Source organism: Condylostylus longicornis, unplaced genomic scaffold (assembly GCF_029603195.1).
Source record: "Condylostylus longicornis isolate FDR11 unplaced genomic scaffold, ASM2960319v2 ptg000135l, whole genome shotgun sequence".
Lineage (NCBI taxonomy): Eukaryota > Metazoa > Arthropoda > Insecta > Diptera > Dolichopodidae > Condylostylus > Condylostylus longicornis.
Window position 1 is genome coordinate 3,045,034 of NW_026578103.1, and position 27,705 is coordinate 3,072,738.

Genomic DNA, 27,705 nt, shown 5'->3' on the forward strand with positions numbered 1-27,705 from the left:
TTTTTGGTTTGAATGATTTCTTGGGAAAATTTCTTATTTTAATTAAAAAACCAACGAAGTGTTCGGATACTGCAACTGTTCGGAAACTAGTGCCTCTACCCTATATTAGAATCGTTTACATATGTGTAAAATCATAAAATCCTATAACGTACATTTATAAAGATAGTAGTAAAATGCAGATTTATAAAATGTAAAAAATGCACCTACTTCTAACTTAAAAGTTGGTACTTAAAAAGATTATAATCAGAAATCTTAAATACAGATTAAAATTTGCATAAGTATTTATGAATGGATGTATATTTGCATTGCGTGTAGAGATATGTGCATGTACATATAATATTTATGATTGTGTGTACATATGCATATATGGTTATGTACATATAAACATACACCTGTTATATTCTTCCTCATTATAGTGGCTACATGGAAATGAATATTACAAATCTGCATATGTGTAAAAAAAAATATACTGTTTCAAGATTCATGAACCTTATGAACGCAGGTAATTTGGCAAAAATTTTGTAACAATCTTAATATACGTATATTATGCATAAACATATATATACATAAATGAACATAAATATACCATAAATATATATACATATACATATATACTAAGAAATGTATGCGCATTGATTGAATCCGACAATACATCATACATATGTACATCTATATTATACATACGTATGCATGTACATAGAACTTTATTATTCCAATTAAAAATTTCTTTTTAAATACATATTTGTATTTGACTACCCACTTACATGCATATAAACATTTATTTATTAATATTTAGTAAATAAATCTAAAAGTTTTACTTTTAAATTTCCAATCTGCACCTACCTACAAACACATTATTTATATTTTGTGTTCAAAATAACTTAAACGCTATAGCTAAAGCAAAATCTCAACAGTACATACCTACGTACATATTTTGTAGATTTGTACATAAATACATCATTTAAAACGAACGAACTTTGTTAAAATTTTGGATTTTTTTATCACCATGTTTTAATAAAAATTAATCACTCACATTAGTTTATTATTACTCATTGCGAAGGGAAGACATATCAAAAATTATAAAAAAATCATAAATAAATTTTAAATTAATAATAAAATAGGAAGTTATTATATTGAAACATAATAAGTGAAATATTAAAATGGATAAGTAACTTAAATACCTACCTAATATTTAATAAAGTGAAATTAAAATGAAATATATACATACATACATATGTATATATGTATATTGTTTAATTTCAGTGTTTTGAACAGAATATCTGCAGTAACAAAAACATTTTACTTTTTTGGATTAACTTGCTTAATAATACCAATTATTGCAATTTCAGGAGTTCGTAAGTTATTTTTTAACGGTATAAATAGATATCCTCATTATGTATGCAAATAAGAACATTACGGCAAATGTTTGTATGCATGTAAAATGTAATTATACATACATATAAAGATAAATATGTGCAGTTGGCTCAATCAAATGTAAATGTTTATTATATGTAATAAAAAAGAATAATTATAAGAAATTATAAAATTAGAACAAAGTAAAAACAAATTGACAATGTTTTGTATAAAAGTTTGTCAAAATCTTGAATCCATGGATAAATAATGCAATTATAATAATAAAGTAATTGAAAATTATCCTAAAAAATTATCTTAAATATAACTAGTTTTTGATTCATAGGTACATACATATTATATTAATGTACTTAGTCAAATATTAATCAAATAATTGTAGATCGTATTAACATTACATGTTCATACATATGTATCGTATGTATGTATTTAAAAATGTGCATAACTGATTTGATTACATAAGATATATTTGATGTGATGTTTCCCTTAAATAATATTTTCAGAATGTATTTTAACTTTTTAACCGATCTTCAAATTTTTTCCAAAAAATTCTTTTAATCTAAAAATCCATGTACTTACTTACATAGCTACAAATTTATATTTAAATAGACATACAAACGTCGATTTTTAGTTTTAATAAATTCTCAATAAGTAAATTATTATCTTGTTTTGACGAGATGAATGCTAATGGTAATGTAATATACATACTTATGTACGTGCATACGTATACATAATATGTAATAAGTATGTATTACGAAATCGAAAAACGGCTTATCTTTAAGAACATTATCAATTTTCTTTTTTAAATCTAACGTAACATATGTACATACTTATAATTTTGATAAAATTTCGATCTTTGACCATATACAGCACAGGTACATATTTATAACATTATTATACATATAAACTTTTGTAGTATCAAAGAATATATGCATATTCTTTGCCTGTACATAACGTGCGTATATTATGTACATATACGCATATTATGTACAGACAATCTCACAAAAATTTACACATTAAAAAACAATAGCCAATTAATATGTAGGTACTAGATCATATTAAAAATTGCAAAAAAACAGAATGTTCACATTAATCTTCGATTATAATTTAATACTTTATTAAACTTCCTGATTGCAGTTATGAAACTTCTGTTTCCTTTTTGGCATAAATATGTATGAACGTAATTTATCGAATTTAAACTCTTCACCTAATACAAGAACAAGCTTTGGCAGCTAAAACTTCCTTCAACTACATACATACATATACTTATACCAGTACTTTCAAGGTATTAATATTTATTTAATATTATTTTTTTTTTCAGTCCTCTCAGTTTTAAATAAAGTAAATTTAATTATAATGAGTTCGATATATCCAAGATATGATTTTTCAAATACGAAAAAAATGAGAACCTTAATTGACACAAAGAAAAACGCAGCTATATTTCATTTCTTACTAGAAATAAATGGCAAATACGATTTTCAAAAAATTAAGGAGATTTATTTAATGAATTTAGTTGAAAAACGAAATAAATTAGGGGAGTTGAAATTCCCTAAGCTCAGGAAACGCCTGGTTACTTGCTGGTGGCAATATGCTTGGGATAGTGAAAGCAGGTACATACATATATTTATACATATTTAATACATATATAAGTTTTTGAATAAAATTTAAGTTTTAACATTTTGAAGTTTTACATATGTACATAGATATATATACATATGTCATGCATTATGTACATGCTTATATAAGCTGTTTGTCAACATCAAACCGGCAACACCAAGTTTATATATACATCCATGCATATGTATATCTACATACATATTCTATGAATTAGGCAGTCAAGAATTTTTGAAAAAGAAAATAAAACTTACAAAAACAAAAAGTACATAAGCCACCTAAATCGTTTCCAAAGGTCACCTAAAATCAAAAATTAGTCCTAGAATTAAATAGTGTTATATCATTTGTAAGACGGGAAATGTTTGAATATACTAGATTGTGTAAATTCTAAATTCAATTCATCAACCTATTTTTGTTTAAATTTCGCGATACTTATGTACATATGTTTGTATGTACATACTTAAATATTTCAATTTTCAACCCCCATCTGTATATGGAAATCAAAATGAAAATTTAAATGAATCACCCTCTAGCTTGATAGAACATATATACATATGTATGTATATGTATATAAAATCACATACTTAGTCTTAACACAATTTAAAAATTTTAAGGTACTATTCTTCAAAATGTTTATTTTTTTTTATAATCTTTTTATTTACTTAAAGTAAGTTTGATATTAACAAACACATAATTTTAAACCCCGCTCGAACATTTCGTGGCCGTTTTATAACTGAAGCTAATATTCAAGAATTCATAAGCGAACTCGTAACAAAATATATTCCTTCAGATATATCACCATGGCAAGTTATTGTTATACCGCCAATAGCTACAAAGGTACAAACACTAGTAAAATTAAGTGTAAAAACTTTTTGAATTTTAATGATACTTTTCTTTCATAATTTTTCTTTTTCAGAAAGAAACTTATTTCATTTTAGTTAAGGTTCATCATTTACTGATTGCTGACGAACACGATTTACACGTTAGCGACTTATTAATGGTAACTGCTCCAAATCCAATTAAAATGTTTAAAAACGTAACACAGCCTTCTAAATTCGAAACATTAATAGAGCGACCGAAGCATATACCGAATTTGTGGAATCAAATTTATATGTCTGCAGTTAACCGTTGGAATGAGTTTATTTACTATTACGACCCTCTGGAATCTCCAGGTTTTCATTTTTATTTAAAAATAAAACAAAATACATTCTATTAAATATTCTTTTAAGATGTAGATAAAAAGCAGCAAATAACTTGTTTGAGCCAGTTAATATCAATTTTATTCATAACTGTGGTTACAATTATAACTGATTTCATGAAAGGGTATTCAAAAACAAATAATCATATAAAATACAAATTTCGTTATTTAGTTCATCTTTTTGAAAGAGAAACTTCAAAAAGAAATTTAACTATAGAAACCATTGTGGATTCCTTGATAACGACAATGAATCCAATTAATATTTTAAAAAATATGATTCGTTATACTTGGTACTTTTGTACAGCAGCTGTACTATTGACGCCTTATTATATAATAAAAGAATCTTTAGCTCTAAAAGACATAATTATGACTGGTTGGTTAAAATAAACATTGAAAATATTTTATTACATTATGTACTAGATATTTATCTATTTTTTAGGTCATACAGATTTTCAAGAAACTTTATTTGGGATTGCTTCAATTTATTTGCCTTTAATATACTGTGCAACAAAGGAATTTATTCAGATATCGCTTCAATTGCTGAATGCCCCAAAGAACTCTTATGATGAGCTTTTCATATTCAGGAGCAACGAAAAGAATGTTTTGCATACGAAAACTTTTAGTGGTCGCAAAGTAATTGCATTTTCTAAATCGATCGATTTAAGTTTATTTAAAAATAAAAGCGATATTTTAAAAGAAAAATCGGACATAGAACTCGTACTTATCTGCCTATCAAGTGCGCTTAAAAAATATCTTCAAACTTTCGAAAGTGAATTTGGCGAAGCTCCAAAATTTATAAACACAACCTGCAGATCCATTAAAAAAGACTTTTTTGTTGAAAAAAATAATAAGTCTGAAAATGTTGGTGGCGTTTTATTTTTGAACTTACCTCTGATTGAATTCAAAAGCATAGGTGATTTTGAAATTATAACAGATTTAATTGACAGAATTCGTAAAAGGCAAGGTGCAATATATTTAATTTCTGTTGGACAAATAAGATATGACATCATAACGAGAATAATACCAGAAGTATTAATGAAAATTTTAATTAATTATTTTTCTTACAATTACCCGATCACTATAACTGAACTGCATGGTAGTTCTGAAAAAATACACACTTTGTGGGGTCAGGAAGTAGAGGATTTGTTATTCTTCAGACCTCCACAATCTAAAACATGTAAATTTTATATTGTATAAATTCCGAGATTATAATTAATATATTTGTAGGTCTTTCCTTAAACATTCATCGGTTTGGAAACAAAATCAGACTTGCTGTAATGGCTGATACTCATCTTTCCCCAGATCATGCTAAAATTGTTAATTATTTTGAATCTTATATGGAGAGCACAATTTTTTAAAAACCTTATTTAATTATATTAACATTTTTTATTCTCATAAAATATAATAGATATATGTACAATTTTTCATTGATGATAAAAATCGTCACGAAGATACATAAATTGCACTAACATGTTGTATGCCTCTAAATCGAAATCTTCTTCACTTTTATAGAATTGGATAACCTAAAATAATATAAATCTAAAATTTTCAACCTTAATAACTTGTACGTGACGTATGTAGATGTTTTGCTTATTTAAGGAATTTTTTTATCAAAATTACCTCCTTTGCCTTTATAGCATCGTGCCCTACAGGTACTCCCATAATTTCAACCCAATCTTCTTGCCTTGCACTAATTGATTCATTTAAATTAATTCGCAGACTGTGCCCGTCAGTCGATTTGACTTTTAACATTAAGCCGCTATTATTTTCTACCTTTGTGAGTATACTAACATTCCTACCAATAAAATCTTTTAGTTTACCTCCATTTATTATGCTTCTCGCTTCAAAAGCCATTTTGGTCCTAATATAAGTAAACACAACTGTATAAAAAGTTCCCTTAACGATTCTTCAGGATTTGGAAAAAAATTTGAACGATTTTAACAATATTTTAACATTTCCCTCTAAAATCAAACAAACACTAATTTACTGATTTGATTTTTTGAAGTACTTATGTACTAAACTTTCAATTAGTATTGCCACCTGGTATTGCAATTTGTATTGCCTTGCCACCATTTGGTTAGAAAATTGCACAAATTTGAAATAAAAAAGTTTTTAAAAACAGGCATACCAAAAATCGGCTTAAAATTTCAAAATATACCGTGACTTGTTTAGTAAAATTTAGTAAAAGCTCTTGACATTGCACAGTTTTCCCAAATGCATCAAATAGGTAGTGGATACGTAAAATAAAAGTAAATTGGGTATAGAAAAAATCTAACACGCTTTTCGTAAACATGTCATATAAAGGTTGCCAGAAATACCTAATTATATAAACTAGCATATATTTTCAGCAATTAAGTTCTAGTTATTTACTTTTTTTTCTAAACTGCAGCATAAAAATGTTTGTTTTTAATATGGTAACGTTTGTTGAAAACAAACATTTGCACAGAACTTAGAATTGAAAATTTCAAACAAAACGTCAGAGTATGTATTAATATTGTAAAAATTGTATTCCAAAATGTATCGAAAGCTTTTTTTACAAAGTAAAGGTATTGAAAGCTCTGATGCGGTACTACAATCGTATTAATACCGTACTTAAACTTTTTATAGAGCATTATTGAAGTCACGGATACTTTATGATAGTCGACAAGGCCACGTCTCAAATTTAAATACAGAACCTGTTGTATTTTTATTTTGAGGTAAACAGTACCTAAAGAGCATATAGGTACAATTTTCATATGTGACAAAATCCAAAGTGCCTAATAATCTGATTTAATCTACGATTCTGATGAAAATCTAATATGTAATCGAAGTCAGACATCAGATAAAATCTGATAAAAAAAATGGAAACATACCCAGTTTTTATCAGATTTTTAAAAATAACATGGCGGAAAATAAATTTTTAATAAAGTTTTCCCAAGGTCAGCAGATTTTTTTTTTTTTAATTTTAGTTGCCAGTTTATAGGTTACAAATATTAAAAAATAAAAGTAAAAGTAAAAATAGAGTTTGATGTGTAAATGCCCATCAGATTTTATAGTAAATTAAATTGTAAATTAGTCTGATGTTTAACTGGAAACTTAGGCTACTCATACCCAAATTTTGCCAAACCAAAAAACCAAAATATTGCTAATTTTACTACGAAAATTATAACCAAAATAAAAGTCAGCAGATAACTGTTACAAACTTCCACAAAAAATTAATTATCGCTATTTTACTTTAAAAAATTTGACAGTCAAGCCAAAGTGATGAGCATAAAGTAATTTCTATTATTTTCCGTTAGATAAAGTCTGATGTCAAACAGGGTTTACACACTGCCCACCATGTGGGGAGAACAACTCTCATTTTTTTTTATAGTTTTTACACTGGCCTGCTAAGTATATATGATTTTATGATTTTAAAAAAAATGTATAGAGTTTAAATGAAGAAAACAAAAATATCTCCGTTCTTTTATGCATAAAAAAAATACCTAAATATATTTTTATATAACTAAATTTTGTAATTTAATTTTTATGTTTGCAAAAAAAAATGGTCAAAAGAAGGAAGTTTTCAGTCAAAATAAATTTTATTAAAAATATATTTCCTAAAAGTTGTAGAAATTCAATCGATACAGACCTTCCTCATTACTATTTGAAAGGGTACTGAGTAGAGCTGTCGTTTGGCTTCGATTTGAAAATTTCTGTCCCCGGGTCATGCTTTTGCATTTTGGCTCGGATTTTGTTTTTTCCTCAGTCAGAAATTTGTTGACAAAATCTTGGCTAACGAAATTATGTACATATACCTTTTTCTGCTAATTTAAAAGCCGTCACCTATATTTTTGTAGTCAAGTTAATCAATCAGTCAGATAAAGTTTCAAATAACCAAACTTAGGAAAATTCGTCGACATCACCAGATGATATATGTTTATATAGAATTTTTTCAATAGACCATTTTGACATTTTATTTTAATTGGAATTTTGACAAAATATTGTTGAAAACTTGAAAAATATATTCAAAGCTCTTTCAGTTTAGCACATCATAGTTCGGCAGCTGAAAGGATATTTTCTTCTGTTTATATGATTAAAACTAAATTGCGCAACTTCTTTTATGTTGAAATGGAAAGCAACATTTCAAATTCAAAAGAGTTATTTAAAAATGTTGATGCGTAAGACAAAGTTGTGATTTTATTTAAATTTTTAAATTAAGAAAATTTGAAGTACACTCTTTTTTTATTTGAAATATGTTTGTCAACACCATTTTAATCTACATAAAGAAATTAATAAGGCAGCAAACATATGATCAGAAAAACGTTATAAACCTTTTTATGAGGTTTTTTAATAAATATTTTAAGGTATTTTTTGATCATTATAACTAAAGCCTAAACTTTACTAAAAAATGTTCAAATGTATATGAAGTTTCATGTAAAAAATATTATTTCAAATTTAAGTTTTTATTGTGATACTTTTTAATTCGCATTTATTTATTAATTTGTTTATAATTTTTGTTTAAACTTTTAGCTTTGTTTTTTCGGATTTTTTTTTTGTATTCGTACTGTAATAAATTGCTTTTTGGCTTTTTGACTAAATGTAGGAATTGGCTTCACTCTTTTTTAAATGGCTCCCTTTTTTGAATATTTCTGCTCCCCATCAAAAAAATCAAACGATAACCCTGGTACTGAGTCAAATTACGAAACAAAATCTAAATAAATTTTTAAATGAAAAATTTTCATAGCGTAATTTCATGAACTTCTAAGCATTATACAAAACTTTACATGAAAACATGTTTATATCTAAGAAAATATTGGGTATTTTAAATAATCAAAGACAAAATATCTTTGACAAGTCAAAAATTTGAAATCTGCCAAAATAGGATGTTTGATAAAAAAGTACGTTCCAAAATCGTAGCATGGCTTAATTTCTAATACATTGTCAACATTTTTTTTATATGCTGCAAAATTATTTAAAGTTTAAAAAAAAATAGAATAAAAGTAATAGTTTGTTGTTATTTTTAACATTTTTGTATATAGGTATAACTATTATAATTTAACCAATAAATGTGAAAAATTAAAATTTGAATCTATAATTATGCAAAAACATATTATTAAGATTTTTGTTAGAACCTAAAAAGGAGCAATTAAATGCTTGTAATTGGTCATCTTTCTTATAATATACGAAAATAAATATAATAAAATATTAAGCAAGCGAAAGGACTTTGTTCAATAGCTTTTTGCAAAATAAAAAATAATTTCAATAGAAAATTGAGGAGAAACATACGAATCATATTGAAGTTGATCCGATTGAAGCAGTTCGAAAAATTTTTTTAATCTGATAGCCTTCTACTTACCAGGGTAGTGGCATATACAACTTTCACCGAACTCAAATTAAATCGTAGATGGTTAATGTTAATAGTAAGATCAAATCTCAATCTGATGAAAATGTAATGTATCGTATCAACAGTGCTGCCAAGTAGATTAGGCCGAATATCTTCAATTTGAAGGTACGATAAAAAAAATCTTCGCGAACTTCGAAATCATTGTCATGGATTTATCGGTCAAAATATTTTTTGTGAACTTTGAGAAATATAGAAAAGGTGCAAAACATTACAATTTTAAAAAACTTGAGGAGCATTAAAAAACCTTCATTTTGAAGATAAATTTTCACTTTTGAATTGCAAGAAGAACACTCCAAATAAAAGGTTCAAAACAATACACTTCCAAACAATAAAAAATAAGGTCACATAAAGCAAGTCACATAAATCGTTCATTAGGCTTAAATTGAAATGAAAGCGAACATTTTATGTTAAAATTAATTTCGATTACTTAAATTTATTTAAATTATTGTCGAATTCTTCTTTTCGCACCACAATTGAATTTTAAAAATGGCGTTATTTTTATACATTTTTATCCACTAATATCCAATAATAATAATATTCTTTATTATAAAAATAATAAAATATATATAAATAAAAAAAATATATATGTATATGTATATGTAATTAAAGAATAATTCATCTCATAAGAAACATTCAAATTCTAAAAATTAATGATTATCAAACTACTTGTACAGCTAAAAATTAAAGACTCAAATAGTTTGTTTACATTTCGTTGTTTGTCTATGCACGTAAATTTCATTTAAAAACAAATTTTAGTACAATTCGCATAACTTTAGTACAATAATCAATATTTCCCTTTTTCAACAACGTTATTTATAAAACACCTGTTGAAAAATTTTCTTCAGCTGATTCTTTGTTTATTGCACTTACTGATTAAAAAAAAACTTAAAACTGTGTTCAAAAAACAACCAAACAAAAGAAACAAAAAAATCAGCGTTCGTGATTTATTTAAGACAAAAAATTTCTAATTCTCTATACAAATATTTTATATCGTATTCATACATGTACATAATTGTATTAGTTCATTGTTAGAAAATAATTTTGTTATCGGTTGTGTTGATTAAATTAAAAGATGATTATTATATTTTATTGAAAAGTCGTTTTGATTTTAAAATTATTTTTTTTTGGTTTACAATGGAGCCTGTAAATATTACTAGTACTACAACGGCATCAAGGTTTCAAAGGAACAAAATGTTCAGGTTCTTATTGGAGCCAGCAGTATTTTTAATATTTTTCGGGATATATCTATCTGGTAAGTAAATAATGCTTAAATGTAAATAGAAACTTGAAAGACTAAATTTGATTAGTTAATTTTCAGCAACCGTATTTCAAACTCATTTAATGCAAGAAACTTGTAAAAACATTTTTAAATTTAATAGCACTGACTGTGATAAATTGGGAACCGAGGAAATAGAATCAGATAGTACCAAAGTAAGATAATTTTCTACAAATTAATTTTCTGTTACAGGTTATATTTTAAGGCAATAAATTTGGTAACTCAACCATATGTTGCTAAAATATTTATGGTAAAATCAATTATGGAGAGCGTAGTTCCGGCAATTGACAGTTTATTTGTTGGGCCTTGGTCAGATAAATTTGGTAGAAAGCCAGTGATAATAACAGGTCTAGTAGGTGTGCATATTACAAGCATTTTGGAATATTAGTTTACAATTTAAAACTTTTTCATACAGGTTATTTTCTTAGCTTCACTATATTGTCTGTGATAACGTTGTTTTCACTGAGTTTCGTTATATATCCATGGTATTATATAATTGTATGTCTACCAGTTTTAGCTTTAGGCGGAATATGCTGTTTAATATCTGGTATATTATGCTATATAGCTGATGTTTGCAAGCAAGATAACTTGGCGTTTAGGCAATATATTTGCTTTAATTAAACAAAACGGTTAATGATTGCTCTTTAAACAGGTTAGTAACAAACGAGGCTTCAATATTTCTTGGTTCTTTTTGTGGAAATTTACTAAGTAGTTATTTTCTAAGTTATTCAAGTCCTCTTTGTATATATATAACTTCAACTTTAGCTGTGTTTCTAGCAATTTTGTATGTGATATTCTTTGTTAAAGAAGGTGTACATTCTAATGGTCGCACGAAAACGGTATACTTTTTAAACTTTTTCAATGAAATATTTTACTGAAACTATTTTTTTCAGGAAATGTTTTATGGGCTATTCGACTTTAGTTTAGTCAAAGAAATGTTATCAACTTGTTTTGAAAGACGAGCGAATTACGATCGGGCTATAATATGGCTTACTATGTTAAGTTCGGTTATCACTATTTTTATTATGGGTAAAAATGTATAAATAAGATATATGTATAAACTAGACACATAATATTGCGTTAAACATTTTAAGAGGGAAGTGGTACCGTGATGTATCTTTTTGCATTGGAAAAATTTAACTGGACTATAACAGAATATACTAGATATGACGCAATCGCTATCGCTAATTTGACAATTGGAAATGTTTTTGGAGTATATATAATGCAAAAGGTATTCGATTCTGGTTTTCAATTATATGTATGCCAGCTTATAAAAATTACAATCATCCTTCAGATTTTTAAATTTTCGGTTACAACCTTGGCTTTGCTAGGAATTGCGAGTGCTGTATTGGATTCAGTAGTTAAGGCAACAGCTACATACTCATGGGAAATGTATTTAGCAATGGCTCTTGGTATGTTAAGAGGCATCGCAGGTCCAATGAAGAGAGCAATTTTATCCCATGTTGCACCACAACATGATCTAGGTAAATGTAGAGCATATTCGTTTCATATGTAAGCAAAGCAATATATTAATCAATGCGTTTCGTTATGTTCAAGCATTTTTAAAACGTTTAACGATGTATGTTACAGTTATTGTAAGCTTAAAATATGCATATATTGTTTAAAACGTCGTCAAATCAATATTTTTAGTTTATTTATTTCTTTTATTATAAAAAGTATTCTTTATTTTCAGGGAAAATAATGTCTTTCACAGTATCTTTGGAATCAGTTTCTACTTTAGCTGCTGCACCATTGTATACCTTTATTTATACTTCAACTATTCAAACTTATTGCGGTGCATTTAACTTTTTTAGTACCGCCCTTTATTTTATATGCTACATTTTCATATCGTAAGTAACATAATACATATGTATGTAAATACAATAGGCTTGTCTGGGATAAAACTTGATAAAACTTTCAAAAGAGAAACAATAACGTAATTTCTCGCAAAAAGAAAAAAATTCTTATCTAAAAAAAATAACCATATAAAACTTTAAGCTTAGACCTATCTTGAAGTTTTGGTTGAATTGCTTGCCAGGTTCGGGTAGCCGCAACAGAAGTCCAAAGGCTAATTTTAAGTATTTGAAAAAATAATAAAGTCAGGTTCGTGAAACTTGGAAGTAGTATGTCCAATTATAGGTTAGATATGTATATTCTTGAAGTTTTGGTTGAATTGCTTGACAGGTTCATGTACCTGCCATACAACCCCAAAAGCCGATTTTAAATATTTGGAAAAATAGTAAAGTGTGATTCATTATAACTTGGTAGTCGTATGTCCAATTCTATAGAACGGTTTCACAAGTTCAAGTAATTACTTTACAACAATGAAAGGTGCAGGTATAATTCAATCGGTTTGTACCGACTGAAACGTTTTTACTTGTTTTATTTTATTTTTAATTGAAAAGTTTTGAAAAAAAGTTATTGTTCATGAAATTTTTTTCTTCAAATATAAAACCTGACATAATCAAGAAAAACATATGCTTCGGGAGCTGTAGGATTTTAAAAGTTTTTAAAAAACTAAATATTACTTTACAAAACTTGAAAAAACTTTAAACATTGACAAAATGAGAACATCGTTATTTTTGTTCAAAAATATTATTCCAGATGCTTTGCATGCAAACACTTTATAAAGTTTTACCAGACAGACCTAATGTCTGTACAAGTATATATACGGGTCTCAACTCAACTTACATATATATTTTGTAATGATTACATAATTTGAATTTCAAAGTGACATAATTAATTCAACATGAATAATGAAAAGTTAATAATGTTTACTATAATATCTACATGTGTAATTTATTTTTATAGTAATTTTTCGATTGAATGAATGTATTTGTGTAAAACAATTAATTTTTGGTTCATGTTGCAAATTTCAATATATGTATGTATATACATATGTATGTATTTGAAAAATTTCATATTGGACAGGTTTGAAGACATTTTTGTTGTTAACTATATACATACATAAGTATTTAAGAATTAAGATTACCTAACATTCTTTTTTTATTTTAAACAAACTTTTACAAAACGACCATTAATATTTTCTGAAATTTTTAAGACCCATCTTTCTGTTTTTGACTTATAACACATATAATGAATGATATACATTATTCATGCATACACACATACATATATAATGTACATATATACTTATTTTTATTATTAAAGAAATAAAAGCTTTAAATTTAACAAATGTATTAGGCGTTACAATGTGCACTTTGGATTTTATAATTACTTTAATAACAAGAAAGAGACCCAAAAGCAAATTGAATAAGAACAAAACTCATAAAAAATTTCTTTAATAAAATTTATTTTTAGAACTGTTTATGGAATTCAAAAAGTCAATTCGCTCAGTTCATATGAAACAATAAGTTAACAACTTTCATAAAAAAGGGTAAATTTAAGGATATCAACAGCTTCCATAAAATGTGGTAAATAGCTTTTCAAGTGCTTTACACAACTAAACGAATTTGCGGCTTTGTGACCAAAAATAAAACAAAAAATTTCAATATTACATAAGTATACACGTATTATGACTATACGTAATTATATATATATATATGTACATATATAAATAAATATTTGGGCTAATGAATTAACATTAGAAGTATTATTGCTGACGGGACTAAGCAGACGGCGAGTTTGATTTTGCGTAGAAAGATAAAATATCTTTTTGGTCCTTCAATTGGTCTGAAAAGCTCTAATAACTTGCGTAGAACTTGGGCGACTCTTTTCGCTAAGTTGAAATGGAGTACGGTACCCTTTTTTTTCTTTTTAGTGTTACTTAAAATACAACCCGCGTATAAGATATCAAATTTATTTTTTTTTTAGCCAATCGATCATCATTCATTTCAACAAACTCTCGTGCTTTGCTTTCAAAAACTCATCAAATGTGATGGGATATAATTTATACATACATATGTACGTACATTATGATTTCAATATGCATTCATATGTACATATATATATTCAAATTATATTTGTATGTATGAATGTGTTAAATTATAAGTAAGTAATCTCAAATTTCAACATTGATTTTATTCTGAAAACTACACATATAATATAACAGATCGTATAATCATAAAAAATATCTTCTTCATTAAAAAACGGTCACTCCTTATGAAAAATGTACTTTCATATATGAAACGTATTTTATAAAAAAGTGTATGTAATTACAGATGTAATTTAGGTTCCTACAACGGTACAACGTAAAATTTTTGTTGAAAAATAAACTTTTTTATTCAAACACATGCAAGTATTTGTTAACAAAAAACAGGAAAAAAATTCAACATAAACATACTCGTATTTAATGAATTCAATTATCTAACTTAAACTCAAAATTTTAACTCAATCTAATTTCAACTCAAAATTTTAACTACAATTTTGATTAAATATATTTTCAAGTTTTTTCCGCATTTGCATGTTCCATGTACAAAATGATGCGAAAAAATGTGATATACAGTGAATATAAAAAAATTTGCTGGTATATTTTTTGTTCAGAATACTTGACTTAAAATAATGTTACTTAATGAAAATTTTATTAGATTTTAATTTCAGTTTGTAATTGTTTGATTTTAAGTTTTATAATTATTAAAGTCCTTTTAAAATTTTATAATCATTATAAAAGGTGCGTCGTTTCAAGATGTCGTCTATATAAAAACAAAAGGATTTCGTACAATCGTACAACTTTATTTCATATAAATTGTAAAAATCGTACAACTTTTATTTGATGATTCCGAACAAACTCAAACATAATGAAAATACTATAAAGATACTTGTATAAGTTTTAAAGTATCTGATGCGCTAGTTAAGGTAAATCAGTGAATTAACCTTGCTAACATTATGAAAATATTTCTTAATAAAACTTTGTCACATACATACCTAACAGAAAAGATAAAAACAAAATAGATAATATAGAGAAATAAAGACGAAATAGAAAGACAAGAAAACGATAAAAAATTACACAAAAGTCTAGATCTAAGAGTACCCTTACTAATAGCAGGATCTAATGCCAAAGAATTAGAATTAACAGAATGCAACATTCTAGTGACCGGCTCATTTCTACCATAGTCATTAGAGTGATTGCGAACATTGTACAACTCAACAGACCTAAGATTCCTTACGTTATCCCTAATGGAAACCTGTCCTAACAATGAAGGAGCCGCAATGACTATAATATACACTATATTAGCGACAACCCTACGCGGCCCCAAGGACTACAAATCGATCCACATCGGCCTAGCTTGATAGTACGGCAATCTAAAAGGATCAGACCAGCCCAAACCTCTCAAAGCAAAACGTAAAAATTTCCTCTGAACAAATTCAATACGAGAAATACCCACAACATAAATGGGCGCCCGAACCTGACAATCATTCTCAAGAATTGGCCTAACAAAGAACCCATACAAATGCTTCGCAACATACGGGTCAATAAACTCTCCAGCCCACCTCATTACGAAACCCAACTTTGAATTACCCCACCAAGGATCATATTCAAATCAGCAACAAAATCAGCCTCCGATCAGGCATAACCTTAAGTTCATAAAAAGTGTTCACCCTCCTCAACACCACCTTGGTAAGGCAATAATCTTCCCGGACAACAGAAGACTCGCTCCACTGCGAAAACCTCCTAACCCAACACTTACCAACGTTAAGTTGCAAGTCATTGACCTGACACCAGTCCCAAAAACTATCCAAATCCCTCTGCAGTTCTAGACAATCAACCTCCGACCGAACCGCCATCTTGGAGTCATCTGCAAAACTATAAAGCGCGGAACCCACAACAGAACTGAAAGCGTCGTTAGTCGGGACTGAAAGAAGTATGAGACCCAAATGGCTACCCTGTGGAATATCCGACTCGGCACAGTGGACATCAGACAAAGCAGAACGGAAAGAAACTTGATAAAACCTGCAAGTCAAATAGGAATAGACCCATATCAAGCTACGAAGAGAAAAACCCGCGCCAGCCAACTTTCAGTATAATCTGATGCGGAATCCCACCAACATCTGTAAAAATAATATCGACCTGGTCACCCCCCTCCATAAATTGGTAACAACAGATCTACCCCTCTGAAAACCATGCTGGCCGGAATGCATAAAAGCACCACAAAAAGAGTAGAAGTAATCAACGAAAATACCTTCAAAAGGTTTCGAAATAGCTGACTTCTTGACAATAGGCCTATAATTACTAGCAGAAAAACGTAAACCTTCTTTATGAACCGGAACAACGTAGGACTCCTTCCAAGCCGAAGGAAAAATAGAAAACGCCAACGATAGGTTAAATAAAAAAGCAAGAGGACCAATGGCTACCAGCACATTTAGATAATACCACACCCAGAATCCCATCAGAACAGCGCATTTAGATAATACCACACCCAGAATCCCATCAGAACTAGGAGACTAGTCTTCACCCAATCTCTCCATGGCGCCAAGAACGCAATCAGGCCCCAGCCTGCTATCAAGAACAAAATTATCAACAGGTGCACCATCAATATTCACAAATGCAGCAAAATCTGGAGACAGACTACGCACAACATTAATCGAGCAAAAATACTCGAAAAGTGGCAAGCAAACAAATTTGAAATAACCAGAGGATCACTAGAAGGTCTACCAGAAAAATCGAGGGAGGATGGATAACCATCAGACTTATTCTTAGAATTGACAAAATCAAAAAACTTTCGCGAATTGCCAAACATACTACGCCGAACATCATTAAGATAAGTCAAGCAAAACCTGGCATAATCCGTCGAACACCTTGAAACTACAAAGGCCTGTCAAGTAGAATTCCTAACATTCCTAAGACGCCGCAACTCAGGAGGATACCAAGACACACAAATAAAACTTGCGCACACAATCGTCAAGACTCGCACCAGCCAAAAAAATAGATTCAAACTCAACCGAGTGCAACAAATCATTCAATAACCCAAAATCAGCCCTACAGAAATTAAGTTGAAGCCCTCTTCCCCCGGGACGTAACAGCAGAACCAAACATTCCGACAGGAAACATAATAGAGACAGGCGGATGGTAATCATCAACTAAAAATAAAATAACCAAAATGGTTTTTTCACCTTTTTCACCTTTTAAAAATAAAAATTTTCGGTTCTTGGTATAACCAAAAAATATTTGTTTGTTTAATAAATCCTTTGAAATTCGATGTTTATCACCTATTTATAAAGATTTTAAAAATTTTTTCAAATTTTCCGTCTGGTTAATTTTTTTTTTGAAATGACAATTTTTTTTTTTGCAAGAAATCACGTCATTGTTTTCTCTTTTTAAAGTTTTTCCAAGTTTTATACTCGTGTTCATGTAGGATTAGCCAAAACCTAAGATAATGTCATCAGGCCACCAAGCTCAGAAACAAATCAAAAATAAATTCCAAATTTATATGGAGTTTAAATAGGAGGGGTGTCGGAATGTATTTGTGTGAAGAAAATTATTCAATATTTTTGGCTCTACTGATTCTACATATTTTTTGAAATTTTAAATTTAAATTTAAAAAAAATCGGTTGGTAAATTCCATCTGAAAAATGCATTCAAAAAAAAAATTGTGATTTTTAATGCAGGCAACCTTTCTTGTCTTCCAAGTGGAAGGGTACTGAATTACAGTAAAATTTTTCAATAAAAAATAGAATTTAAAAATAAATTGAAAAAAAAAAGCAAAAAATAATTATTATAATCTACGTAGTTTTTAAAACTATACTAAATAAAATGAGAATCATGAAGAATACTCACAAATTTCACAAAAAAAATAAAAAAATATTTCAATCGGCATATTTCGAAAACATAAAACATTAAGAATTGTTTTTGTAATTTTTTCCGATTAAAAATTTCGGAAAATAATTTCAACTTGGTGGCCTGATAGATATAAATGGCATTACCAAAGATCATATATTTAAATATATGGTCTTTGCCAAAACAGTACAAATACACTAATTTGAACAAATATGTACCTGATCTCCGGTAGATGGAAATAGTATTTTTAAATAACAATAGATGGATTGTTTTTTTTTTGGGAGATTTTGACATTTAATTGTAATATTATTATTTGAAATGTCTTGTCATACTAAATTTATACTGGAGGAAAAAAATTAAGCTATGTACTAAATATAAAAAAATGGTTACACCAAAAAAATTAAGATTATGTTTTACGCATATTGTTAATAATAAATTTACAAACTATGTATATGAGCTCATGAGTATTTCGAACGCGTATATTAGGTCTGTCTGGTATAAGAAAAACTTTTATAAAGTTTTTGCATGCAAAGCGTCTGGGATAATACTTTTTGAACAAAAATGAGAGAAAATTATGACATTCTCATTTTCCCAATGTTTAAAGTTTTTTCAAGTTTTGTAAAGTAAAGTTTAGTGTTCTTCTTAAAAACTTTTCAAATCTTGCAGCTGTCGAAACATATGTTTTTCTTGGTTATATCAAAAGATTTTATTTTTGAAAAAGAAATTTTCATCAAAAATAACTTTTTTTTTCAAAACTTTTCAATTAAAAATAAAATGAAATGACCAAAATTAGTTCATAAATGTTTTTTTCTAAATTTCACACTTTTGTAATCCAAAATCAAAATTTTTGGTTTTTATTATAACCGAAAAATATTTGTTGTTTGATAAATACTTTGAAATTTGACGTTTATTACATATAAAGTTTTTAAAAGTTTTCCGTCTGGTTTATTTTTTTAAATGACAATTTTTTTTCTTTCTAAGAGAAATTTCGTCATTGTTTCTCTTTTTTCAAGTTTTATCCCAGACAGACCTATTGTGTGTAAAATTAGCTAAAAGATTAAACATTCTAAAGTTGAAATGGCAACATTTGACTGCTTTAAGTGAAGTTTGTATTTGACTTCTTTTTGCCTTATTATTTTGGTTTTTTTTTTTTGAAAAAATCGATTGTTGAGGTTTAATGATATTATATTTACATATATTTATATTTTGCTATATTTGAAAACATTATATTTAAAAGTTTTTATAAAATAAAAGCAGACTGGAAAAGCTGATAAATTTTGATAAATTAAATCTAAATGTTAACGAGCAGTTCTTTTAGTCGTGAAAAATTTTCAAAATTTTGAAGAAAGAAACAATCATCGATTTTTTTTTCTAAAAATGAGTATGCTACATTATGATTAAAAAATATTTAAAACTGTGTATTAATTTGTTTATGTTTTAATTATAGAAAATATGATTTACTAATTGAAGGAAAATTATTTTTTGTAGATGATGAAAAAAGTGAACAATTCGTTTTAGATTTATCTAAAAAATGTCTGAAAAAAGTTCCAAAGCAAGAGGATGCACAAAACTGTCGAGTTCTGATATTAGATGACAACGAACTGCAGAAAATAGATAATATTGATTCATATCTTAGAATTGAAAAGGTATAATAGTAATAAGCAAAAACAAAATTCTGAGAGCTAATAAATTACCAAATATATTTGCAATTCATTTAAACCTTTTTCTTTCTTTAATTGAGGTTTTTATATTTCAATTTTAAAAAATTTGTTCCGATTCTTATAAATATCGTAATAGGAAAAACTTATATAATATTTTATCACAAACATTTTTAGCTATCACTTAGTAAAAATCAATTACTTCGTATGTATGGAGTTTGTAGACTGCAGCGTTTAAGAGAGCTTAATTTATCCTTCAACGGAATTTTAACAATTGAAGGATTAAAAGAACTAATACATTTACAGCACTTAAATCTAGAAGGAAATAATATTAAGACCATTGAGCACTTAAGCACTAACACGAAATTGGAATACATTAATTTGTCAGAAAATAGTATTGGCAGTATATCTGATATTTCATATTTAAAATCATTAAGAGTAAGTTTTTGTAAAGTATTACAAAACAATATATTCGTAAAGTATTACTAAATATAAAATATATACGTACATACTTGTATATTATATATTTAGTCTTTTATTTTAAAAAACAAAATGAATAAAATCCAAAATTGTATTGTTAGTCAAATTATAAAATTTTTATTTTTCAGGAACTTTATCTTCATGGAAACAGGATTTCTCATTTGAGGCAATGTGATAAATATTTGCCAACGTCGCTTGAAATACTGACATTAGCAAAAAATTCTATAACAGATCTAAATGAAATTTGTACTTTAGCCAATTTGAGTAATTTACATAGTATAACCATAGGTGAAAACCCTTGTGTTCAAATGACTGGTGGAACTGAGTGAGTATCGTAAATTTTAATGATTAGTGTCAATTTTCGATTTTTAATTGCAGTGGTTTTGATCATCGGCCATTTGTTTTAAACTGGTGTATGAGTGTAAAAGTAATTGATGGTTTCATGGTAGACCCAATTGAAAGGTAAAATTGTTAGATTTGAATTGACAAATATTTATATTTTCCTTTTGGTAAATTTTTTTTTTAAATTATTAACAATAAGTCTTATTAACGATATAGTTTAAAAGCGGAATGGTTATTTAGTCAAGGAAGAGGAAGACAATTTAGGGTTGGAGAACAGATGGCTCTGGCAAAGTATCTTAGTTCTGTTTGCCCTTTGTTAGGCAAGGCTTTAGAAAATGAAAACGAGAGAAAGCTTCGTTTAATATTGAGCAAAGCACAACAACACCAACGTCAATTGCAAGAGGAAATTTCTGATAATCTAAATACATCCGGGGGAAATTCTCCTTCATCAGGACGAAGAAAACAAACAACAAGTAGAATTCAGTCGCCAAGATGTAAGTAACTTTTTCTTTTTCTACGTATAATCAAATTTTTAGGGAACATACAAAAATCAATAGAAGCAAGTTTTGAAAATTCGTAAATTCACAATTTCGTTAATTTTATTTTTATTATACGATTAAATTCAATTTTCATATCAAAATTTTAAAGTTTACTTATGTTAGTTTCTAGACTTGGTACTCGTCAAGGATCTCCAGATTCAATGTCTAATAGTTACCATGGAAACACTTCATCCCATTCTATGGCATGTAACCAAAGTGATATACGTAAGTAGATCTGAAATGAAATTGGTGAAAATCGAATTAAATATAATTTAACTATTTAGATACTAATCAAAATCACATGTTGCAAATGACAACGTCGTTAATTGAAAATATTAAAAATGATTCAATAATGACACAAAGCTTAGACATAAGCCTAACAGGCGGTAATTGTGCTATTATTTCGAAAAATCATTGTACAAACTTTTCACAAGAATCCACCCCGAAGTTAAATACACCGAACCAGTATAATGGTAAATTTTGTTTTGCAATGTGTACTTCGTCGATTATAATTCTTTTTAAATTTCAAGATCAAAACTCCGTATTTCCTCTTGGTGGTCCTTTGGCTGCTGCCTCAAAAATGGTACCAGTGCCTGAAACTTTAATGAGTCCCGACTGTTGCCCGACCTCTGTAAACCAAAAAGTTATGAATACACAAAATTTGAATTCAAATACAAAAGTAGTTAAAAATAAAGGTAAACATTTTGAATATTTTGACCTTTTTACAAATAAAAGACATCTTTTTTGCTTCAAGAAAACAAGTCAAATTCCCCAAAGATAAGTAGAAATGCACATTTGCGACGAAATAGTGAAAAAAGTCCAATATTGAGCCCAAGAAAAATAAATACAGCCCTTCAAAGCAACCAAAATATTAAGTTATTAGCTCTAGATAATCAAGAAGTAAGGACACGCAATTTTCAAAACTCTATTCACATGACACCGCCAGATGGATCTGGAACTTTAAGTTCTGACGACGATAGTGATCACATTAACGTAGACAAGCTGAAAACAATACGAAATAAGGCAGCACAAAGGTAATGTATTCCGAAAAATTTAAAATTTCTTAATATTCGTTCATTAGTAATATTTGAAATTGTTTTACTGTTTCTATCCAACAGAAATAAAGAACAAAAAGATGTTTTGTCTATAAATCTTATGGAAGATGTTGAGCCCTCTGTTATATTGATACAAAAGACATGGCGTGGCTACAAGTCTCGAAAGGATACGAAAGATATTGCAGAAAAATTATTGAAAAAGAGAACTATAGAATACATAGAGTAAGATTATTTTTAAATTATTTTTAATAGCGATTTTTTGAAAACAGTTTTTCAAAGGAAATTAACGAAAGATATGGAATTAACCAAGGCACAGTTAGAAAATGAAAGGAAAATTCAACAATTACAAATGCAAGCTATAAACGCTTTATGGAAAAAAGTTTCTAGTATGCAAAGCTCCACAAATATAGTTGGGAAAGAAAGTTCAGAAAATGGTTTGTTAAGTGAAACTCATAAAGAAGGTTCAACGTCGACTCAAGTCATATCTCTTGACAATAATACAACAGCTGTAGTGACTGATCTTGCCAAAACATGTGCTATGCTAACTAATCAAGTAACAGTTTTCTTATTATTTTTTAGAGCATTTAAAACACATTTTTAAAATTCGTACAAAAATTTTAGGTTCAACAACTGCAAGGCTCAATGAGAGATATTTTAAACTGCATGTCATTGTTTTGTAACCTGCCTCATGAAAGCTTAAAAAAAATTATAAATGAAGATTGTAAAGATTCAGCCGCAACCCAAACAGAAATTGTTGCCGTTCATACACCACAGCTTGAAAATCAAAGTTTCTTGTCAAAAGTAAGGCCATCATCTCTTCCGCTTTCGTCAGATCAATCAACAAATTTACTTATTTCATGTGGAAATACAGTTAATTCGATGGGAAATGGGAAATTGAAAAAAAGCGATAATAAAATTGAAGAAAGCATGCAGTTGGAGAAAAGTGATGATATTCATGAACAAAATGAAAAAGATAAAATGGAAAACGAAAACCCAAACAATTTCCAAGAAGATTTTAACTGAAATGCAATGATTTATAAACTTGAATCACAAATTTGATAAAATTTTCCTAAAAAACGTTTTTGATCTCTAAAAGCTTTATAAAGCGCATATACGCTATTTTAAGAATTTGCTACATAATAATATATGTTATGAAGAAACAAGTATTTCAGTTTCTTTTTAAATGAAAAAGTTTTTTTTTGATTATTGTAAGGTATTATTTATGAGAAAAAATGTTTTTTAAGTTTACTTTAATTAGTTTCTGTTTCGAATTATGTATGTATTTAAATTGTACTTGTTACACACAGATATCAAACTGAGGAAAAATTTGTACTGATTTTAATTTGATTCCTTTTTTTAACATGAAGTCCTTAGTTAAGAATTTTGAAGTTTCATGTCTACAAAAAAAATCTTTTCTCAGTGAATTTAATAAAAACTATGCTTTGGAAATAAAGTCGTTAATTTTTAAATCAATTTGTTTAAATAAAACGATATACTAAACTAAAAAATGATTATTGTACCATTCAATTACCTTTACTATTATATCATTGCCTGCTTTACTAGGTACCTTTTTATTCTTATATCACAAAAGAAAATAGTATATCAAAGATATATTTTTCTTTTTCTCTTTACTTAATAAGTGAAGAATTAGATGGATAAATTTTAAAAAAATTTAAATTTATTTTACAATATTTATGTTTAAAAGATTAAACGAAAAAACAAGTTTTACCTAAAATAAATTTTTTGGACTCTGGAAAGATTGGAAACTTATGCTATGAAAAAAAATTTGTATTATGCATTATCACATGATGACGAATCTGACCCTTCATCGATTGGTGGTCTATTTTTATTTTTAACAACAAATCTTTCGTCATCGCTCCCATCTGAATAATTTTCTTCGGAATGCTCGCGCTTTTTAGTAAATTTTTTTGGCCAAATTCCACTTTTTGAATATTCTTTAATATGGGTTGCAGTTAATATTTTGACTATTTCACCCTTTACTTTGTCACCTTCTTGAATTGGCTCAATTACCACAAAATCACCGCGTTTTATCCAAATGTTGTTACGAAATTTATTTGGCATGGATATTAAGAAATTTTCTGCATCATGTGCTGGTTCAGCTTCGTGTAAATTATTTCCCTTACTACATACAATTCTTACAATTTGTTGATTTTCTTTTGGTAGCTCATAGTCGTCGTTCATCATTTCATACATGTAATGTTTTTGTCTAGTTACACGAGACATTGCTAATAGTCCTAAATTAATCTAAAAAAAAAAAAAGAAACACAACTGAAAAATTTATAATATTTGTGCACATAGATATATGTATATATATATGTAACTAGGAGAAAATGGTCAAAAAAATATTTTAATAAAATGCTAGATATTTAATAAAAATATACATATATTTTATTTTCTTTAATTTCTACAAAAATTATCTATGCACTTAAGGTGTTGAAATTTAGTTAACTTAAGTTCCCCGTAATCCGCTGTTTATACACATGTATTTTTAATAAATATGCAAATAAATAGAATTCCTAGGACCAAACTTCTTCTTGATAACGACCACTTTTAATTAAAACTTCTTCAAAATAATTAGGATTGCCAAAAATTTCACAAAATACTTCTCTTACTTGCTTAGGCATGTTATTTGAACTTCCAGCTACAAGAATAATCCCATTTTTCAACAATATTATATCACGAAGCGTATCTTGTTGCTGTTTAATCAAATGTTGGACATATACCTTATGTTCCTGATCTCTAGAAAATGCGTAATAAAATTTTGCAATATTTCGTTGTTCGAGACGTGCAAAATCATTTTTAAAATAAAAATCTTTAAGTCTATTTCGGCATCCAAAAAATACAATAATTTTTCTTCTATCCTTATGGGGTAACAGTTTTATTTCATGTTCAACCTTTATAAGATAATTTCTAAATGGAGCTATGCCAGTTCCAGGACCAATTAACACTAATGGTGTGCTGTCATTCGGAATATTCATTGTACCCGATCGAATACATCCAAGTACTTCATCATTAATACGTAGGCTTTTTAGCCAATTAGAGCACAGACCTTTTCTTGGTTCTTTCAAAATTGTTTTGTACTCTACCACTGCTACAAGAAGACGTAAAGAACCTTCCTCAGGGCAGGATGCAATAGAAAATGATCTAGTTTTGATAACATCAAACATTTCAAATAAAATAGGTAGTGTAATCTGTGAAGTAGCATGTGGAAAATCGTTTAACACTTCTAAAATATTTCTCCTTGGTCGAGAAGCATATTTTATCATTTCATCTAAACCTTCAGCAGAGCACAATTCTAAAAGTTTTTCTTTTTCTAGTTCATCAGTACAATTGACCGATAGTAGTTCAAATGTCTTTTGCCTAGCAACTGCAGTTAAATCCCAAACATATTTAGCGGCTGATTCGATGAAAAGACCCTGACGGTAACAAATTGGAACCTCCATCTCTTGATCTATAGTTTCACAACTAACAAATGTTTGACGTTTTATAGGAACTTTGTTCTCTGAAAGGATTTCAAAAAATTTGCTAACTACTTTATCACAATTCCAAGGACGTACATCAAAAATATCAAATGGTTTCCAAATGACATTTGATGGATACCTAAATTTGATGTGGCGAACATCTTGAAAATGATCCTTTGTTGTTGCTCTATAGTTTTGAATTAATTTAAAGTTAGAAAATTTTTTATTATAAGGCCATTTTAAATATTCCAAGTTTAAATTTTGGTCTTGAATATTATTTCCTACTTCAATAATTTTCAGTTTAAAAACCGATTTTGTCACTTGCTTCGTAATTATATCAATTTGTAAAATGTTCCAAAATTCTTTCATCCATGAAAAGTATGTTGCATATAGTCCGTGATCATGTTGATCATCACAAAGCCCTAAATGAAGTAAAGGTTCTGCAGACAATTGTACAAGGCGCTTAAAAAGCCTTTTCGCCACAAAATTAAATTTAATATAACTGGAGTCCCCTAATCCTAGCAAACCAAATTTCATATGCGCTAGTGAGTTATTTGGCAATGATTTTCTGCACAAAAACTTCCAAAATTTCTTCATATTATCTGGCTCATCCCCTTGCCCTGTAGTAGCCACTACGAATAGTACTAATTCTTCATATATAAGATTTTCAATTTTATATTCATCTAAAGGTAATACTGGGCCAGAAAAATTATATTGTTTGGAAGTTCTCCATATATTTTCAGCTATGTCTTGTGCAGTACCTGTTTGACTTCCATATAATATCAACAAGCGCATTTTATATTTAAATTAATTTTGTTAGAAAAATAACACTTACTAAAATTTTAAACGCAGCACTTGTTTATTTTTACAGGGTTTTTTGTTATTTTGCTAAAAAATACTTTTTTATTTATGGTATTCATATGAAAAATACGCACGTGCAATTTTAAATGTCAATGTGTGGGAAAAATAATTTAAGTGTAAAAGCAGGACCAAAGTGGTGAACGGTAACGGTAACGGCAACGGCAGACGATTTGGATCTCTGATGTTAATACAAAACAGAACTTAAACGGCAAAATCAGCTGCTCAGAATTTAAATATGATTACTACGTTTATATATAGTTTGAAGCCGACTTCAGGTGAATTTTGACCTCATATAAACCCTTCTTACCTGGAAATTTTTAAATCGATCTCATAAAATTATTAGCTTAACTTGAAAATCGACTACATATACGCGGATTGAAAGATTAAAACTTGCTTGTCATGTCAGCTAAGGTCAAATTCAAGTTGATTTCAAGAAATATTATTTCAATCTGTATAGTATATATGTACGTAAATTAAAATTTTTAGTCAAGCACTCGGTTCGTCGTATAAAAAGAATAAATTTCACACACATGGGAAATCAAATTTCATGGGAACAAACGATGACCAAAAAACACGAGCAGTTAAATAGGATGAAAGCAGAACAATAGCGATGTTCCGTGACGAAATGTCAAATTTCATATTACTATGTGTGTTTGACATTATAATAAATGCAAAATGGTGAACAACTGATTTCCCGGTTTCGCTGTTGTTCTTTGTTAGTAATTGGAATCA

The 27,705-nt window shown here is 28.1% G+C and overlaps 6 protein-coding genes across 11 annotated transcripts; 3 read left to right on the forward strand and 3 right to left on the reverse strand.

The window, feature by feature from the left end:
- Nucleotides 1-1,064: 1,064 nt before the first annotated feature.
- On the forward strand, nucleotides 1,065-5,538 carry LOC129615226 (uncharacterized). Of its 3 annotated transcripts, XM_055530330.1 has the most exons (8): nucleotides 1,065-1,168; nucleotides 1,264-1,355; nucleotides 2,690-2,978; nucleotides 3,651-3,819; nucleotides 3,899-4,154; nucleotides 4,212-4,553; nucleotides 4,620-5,357; nucleotides 5,408-5,538. In XM_055530330.1, exons 1-8 carry the CDS (start codon nucleotides 1,161-1,163, stop codon nucleotides 5,536-5,538), a joined length of 2,025 nt encoding a protein of 674 aa, XP_055386305.1. In that variant the 5' UTR covers nucleotides 1,065-1,160. The 3 variants fall into 3 exon arrangements, with proteins under 3 accessions (XP_055386305.1, XP_055386303.1, XP_055386304.1); XM_055530328.1 differs by having other exon boundaries at nucleotides 1,078-1,355; XM_055530329.1 differs by having other exon boundaries at nucleotides 1,078-1,355; nucleotides 4,218-4,553.
- Nucleotides 5,524-6,180, reverse strand: LOC129615229 (uncharacterized). 2 transcript variants are annotated; one of them, XM_055530334.1, is made up of 2 exons: nucleotides 5,801-6,176; nucleotides 5,524-5,703 (listed from the first exon to the last, which is right to left on the reverse strand). In XM_055530334.1, the coding sequence occupies exons 1-2, from the start codon at nucleotides 6,032-6,034 to the stop codon at nucleotides 5,605-5,607; spliced, it is 333 nt and encodes a 110-aa protein (XP_055386309.1). In that variant the 5' UTR covers nucleotides 6,035-6,176; the 3' UTR covers nucleotides 5,524-5,604. The 2 variants fall into 2 exon arrangements, with proteins under 2 accessions (XP_055386309.1, XP_055386310.1); XM_055530335.1 differs by having other exon boundaries at nucleotides 5,545-5,719; nucleotides 5,801-6,180.
- A 4,293-nt stretch (nucleotides 6,181-10,473) lies between these two features.
- LOC129615227 (proton-coupled folate transporter-like) lies at nucleotides 10,474-14,425 on the forward strand. 3 transcript variants are annotated; one of them, XM_055530332.1, is made up of 11 exons: nucleotides 10,474-10,797; nucleotides 10,864-10,976; nucleotides 11,027-11,177; nucleotides 11,237-11,420; nucleotides 11,474-11,529; nucleotides 11,587-11,660; nucleotides 11,715-11,850; nucleotides 11,916-12,052; nucleotides 12,116-12,305; nucleotides 12,515-12,671; nucleotides 14,143-14,425. In XM_055530332.1, the coding sequence occupies exons 1-11, from the start codon at nucleotides 10,680-10,682 to the stop codon at nucleotides 14,198-14,200; spliced, it is 1,374 nt and encodes a 457-aa protein (XP_055386307.1). In that variant the 5' UTR covers nucleotides 10,474-10,679; the 3' UTR covers nucleotides 14,201-14,425. The 3 variants fall into 3 exon arrangements, with proteins under 3 accessions (XP_055386307.1, XP_055386308.1, XP_055386306.1); XM_055530333.1 differs by having other exon boundaries at nucleotides 10,853-10,976; nucleotides 11,474-11,660; nucleotides 14,143-14,424; XM_055530331.1 differs by having other exon boundaries at nucleotides 10,475-10,797; nucleotides 11,474-11,660; nucleotides 14,143-14,424.
- Nucleotides 14,426-19,711: 5,286 nt separating this feature from the next.
- On the forward strand, nucleotides 19,712-24,309 carry LOC129615245 (centrosomal protein of 97 kDa). The gene is made up of 13 exons (XM_055530368.1): nucleotides 19,712-19,937; nucleotides 20,045-20,202; nucleotides 20,392-20,652; nucleotides 20,823-21,019; nucleotides 21,073-21,156; nucleotides 21,253-21,530; nucleotides 21,699-21,800; nucleotides 21,860-22,048; nucleotides 22,106-22,270; nucleotides 22,330-22,609; nucleotides 22,694-22,852; nucleotides 22,910-23,183; nucleotides 23,252-24,309. Exons 1-13 carry the CDS (start codon nucleotides 19,934-19,936, stop codon nucleotides 23,651-23,653), a joined length of 2,553 nt encoding a protein of 850 aa, XP_055386343.1. The 5' UTR covers nucleotides 19,712-19,933; the 3' UTR covers nucleotides 23,654-24,309.
- Nucleotides 21,773-27,067, reverse strand: LOC129615248 (probable RNA-binding protein EIF1AD). The gene is made up of 3 exons (XM_055530370.1): nucleotides 26,948-27,067; nucleotides 24,360-24,895; nucleotides 21,773-21,810 (listed from the first exon to the last, which is right to left on the reverse strand). The coding sequence occupies exon 2, from the start codon at nucleotides 24,872-24,874 to the stop codon at nucleotides 24,422-24,424; it is 453 nt and encodes a 150-aa protein (XP_055386345.1). The 5' UTR covers nucleotides 24,875-24,895; nucleotides 26,948-27,067; the 3' UTR covers nucleotides 21,773-21,810; nucleotides 24,360-24,421.
- Nucleotides 25,017-27,059, reverse strand: LOC129615246 (NADPH-dependent diflavin oxidoreductase 1). The gene has a single exon (XM_055530369.1). The coding sequence runs from the start codon at nucleotides 26,905-26,907 to the stop codon at nucleotides 25,168-25,170; it is 1,740 nt and encodes a 579-aa protein (XP_055386344.1). The 5' UTR covers nucleotides 26,908-27,059; the 3' UTR covers nucleotides 25,017-25,167.
- Nucleotides 27,068-27,705: the final 638 nt, after the last annotated feature.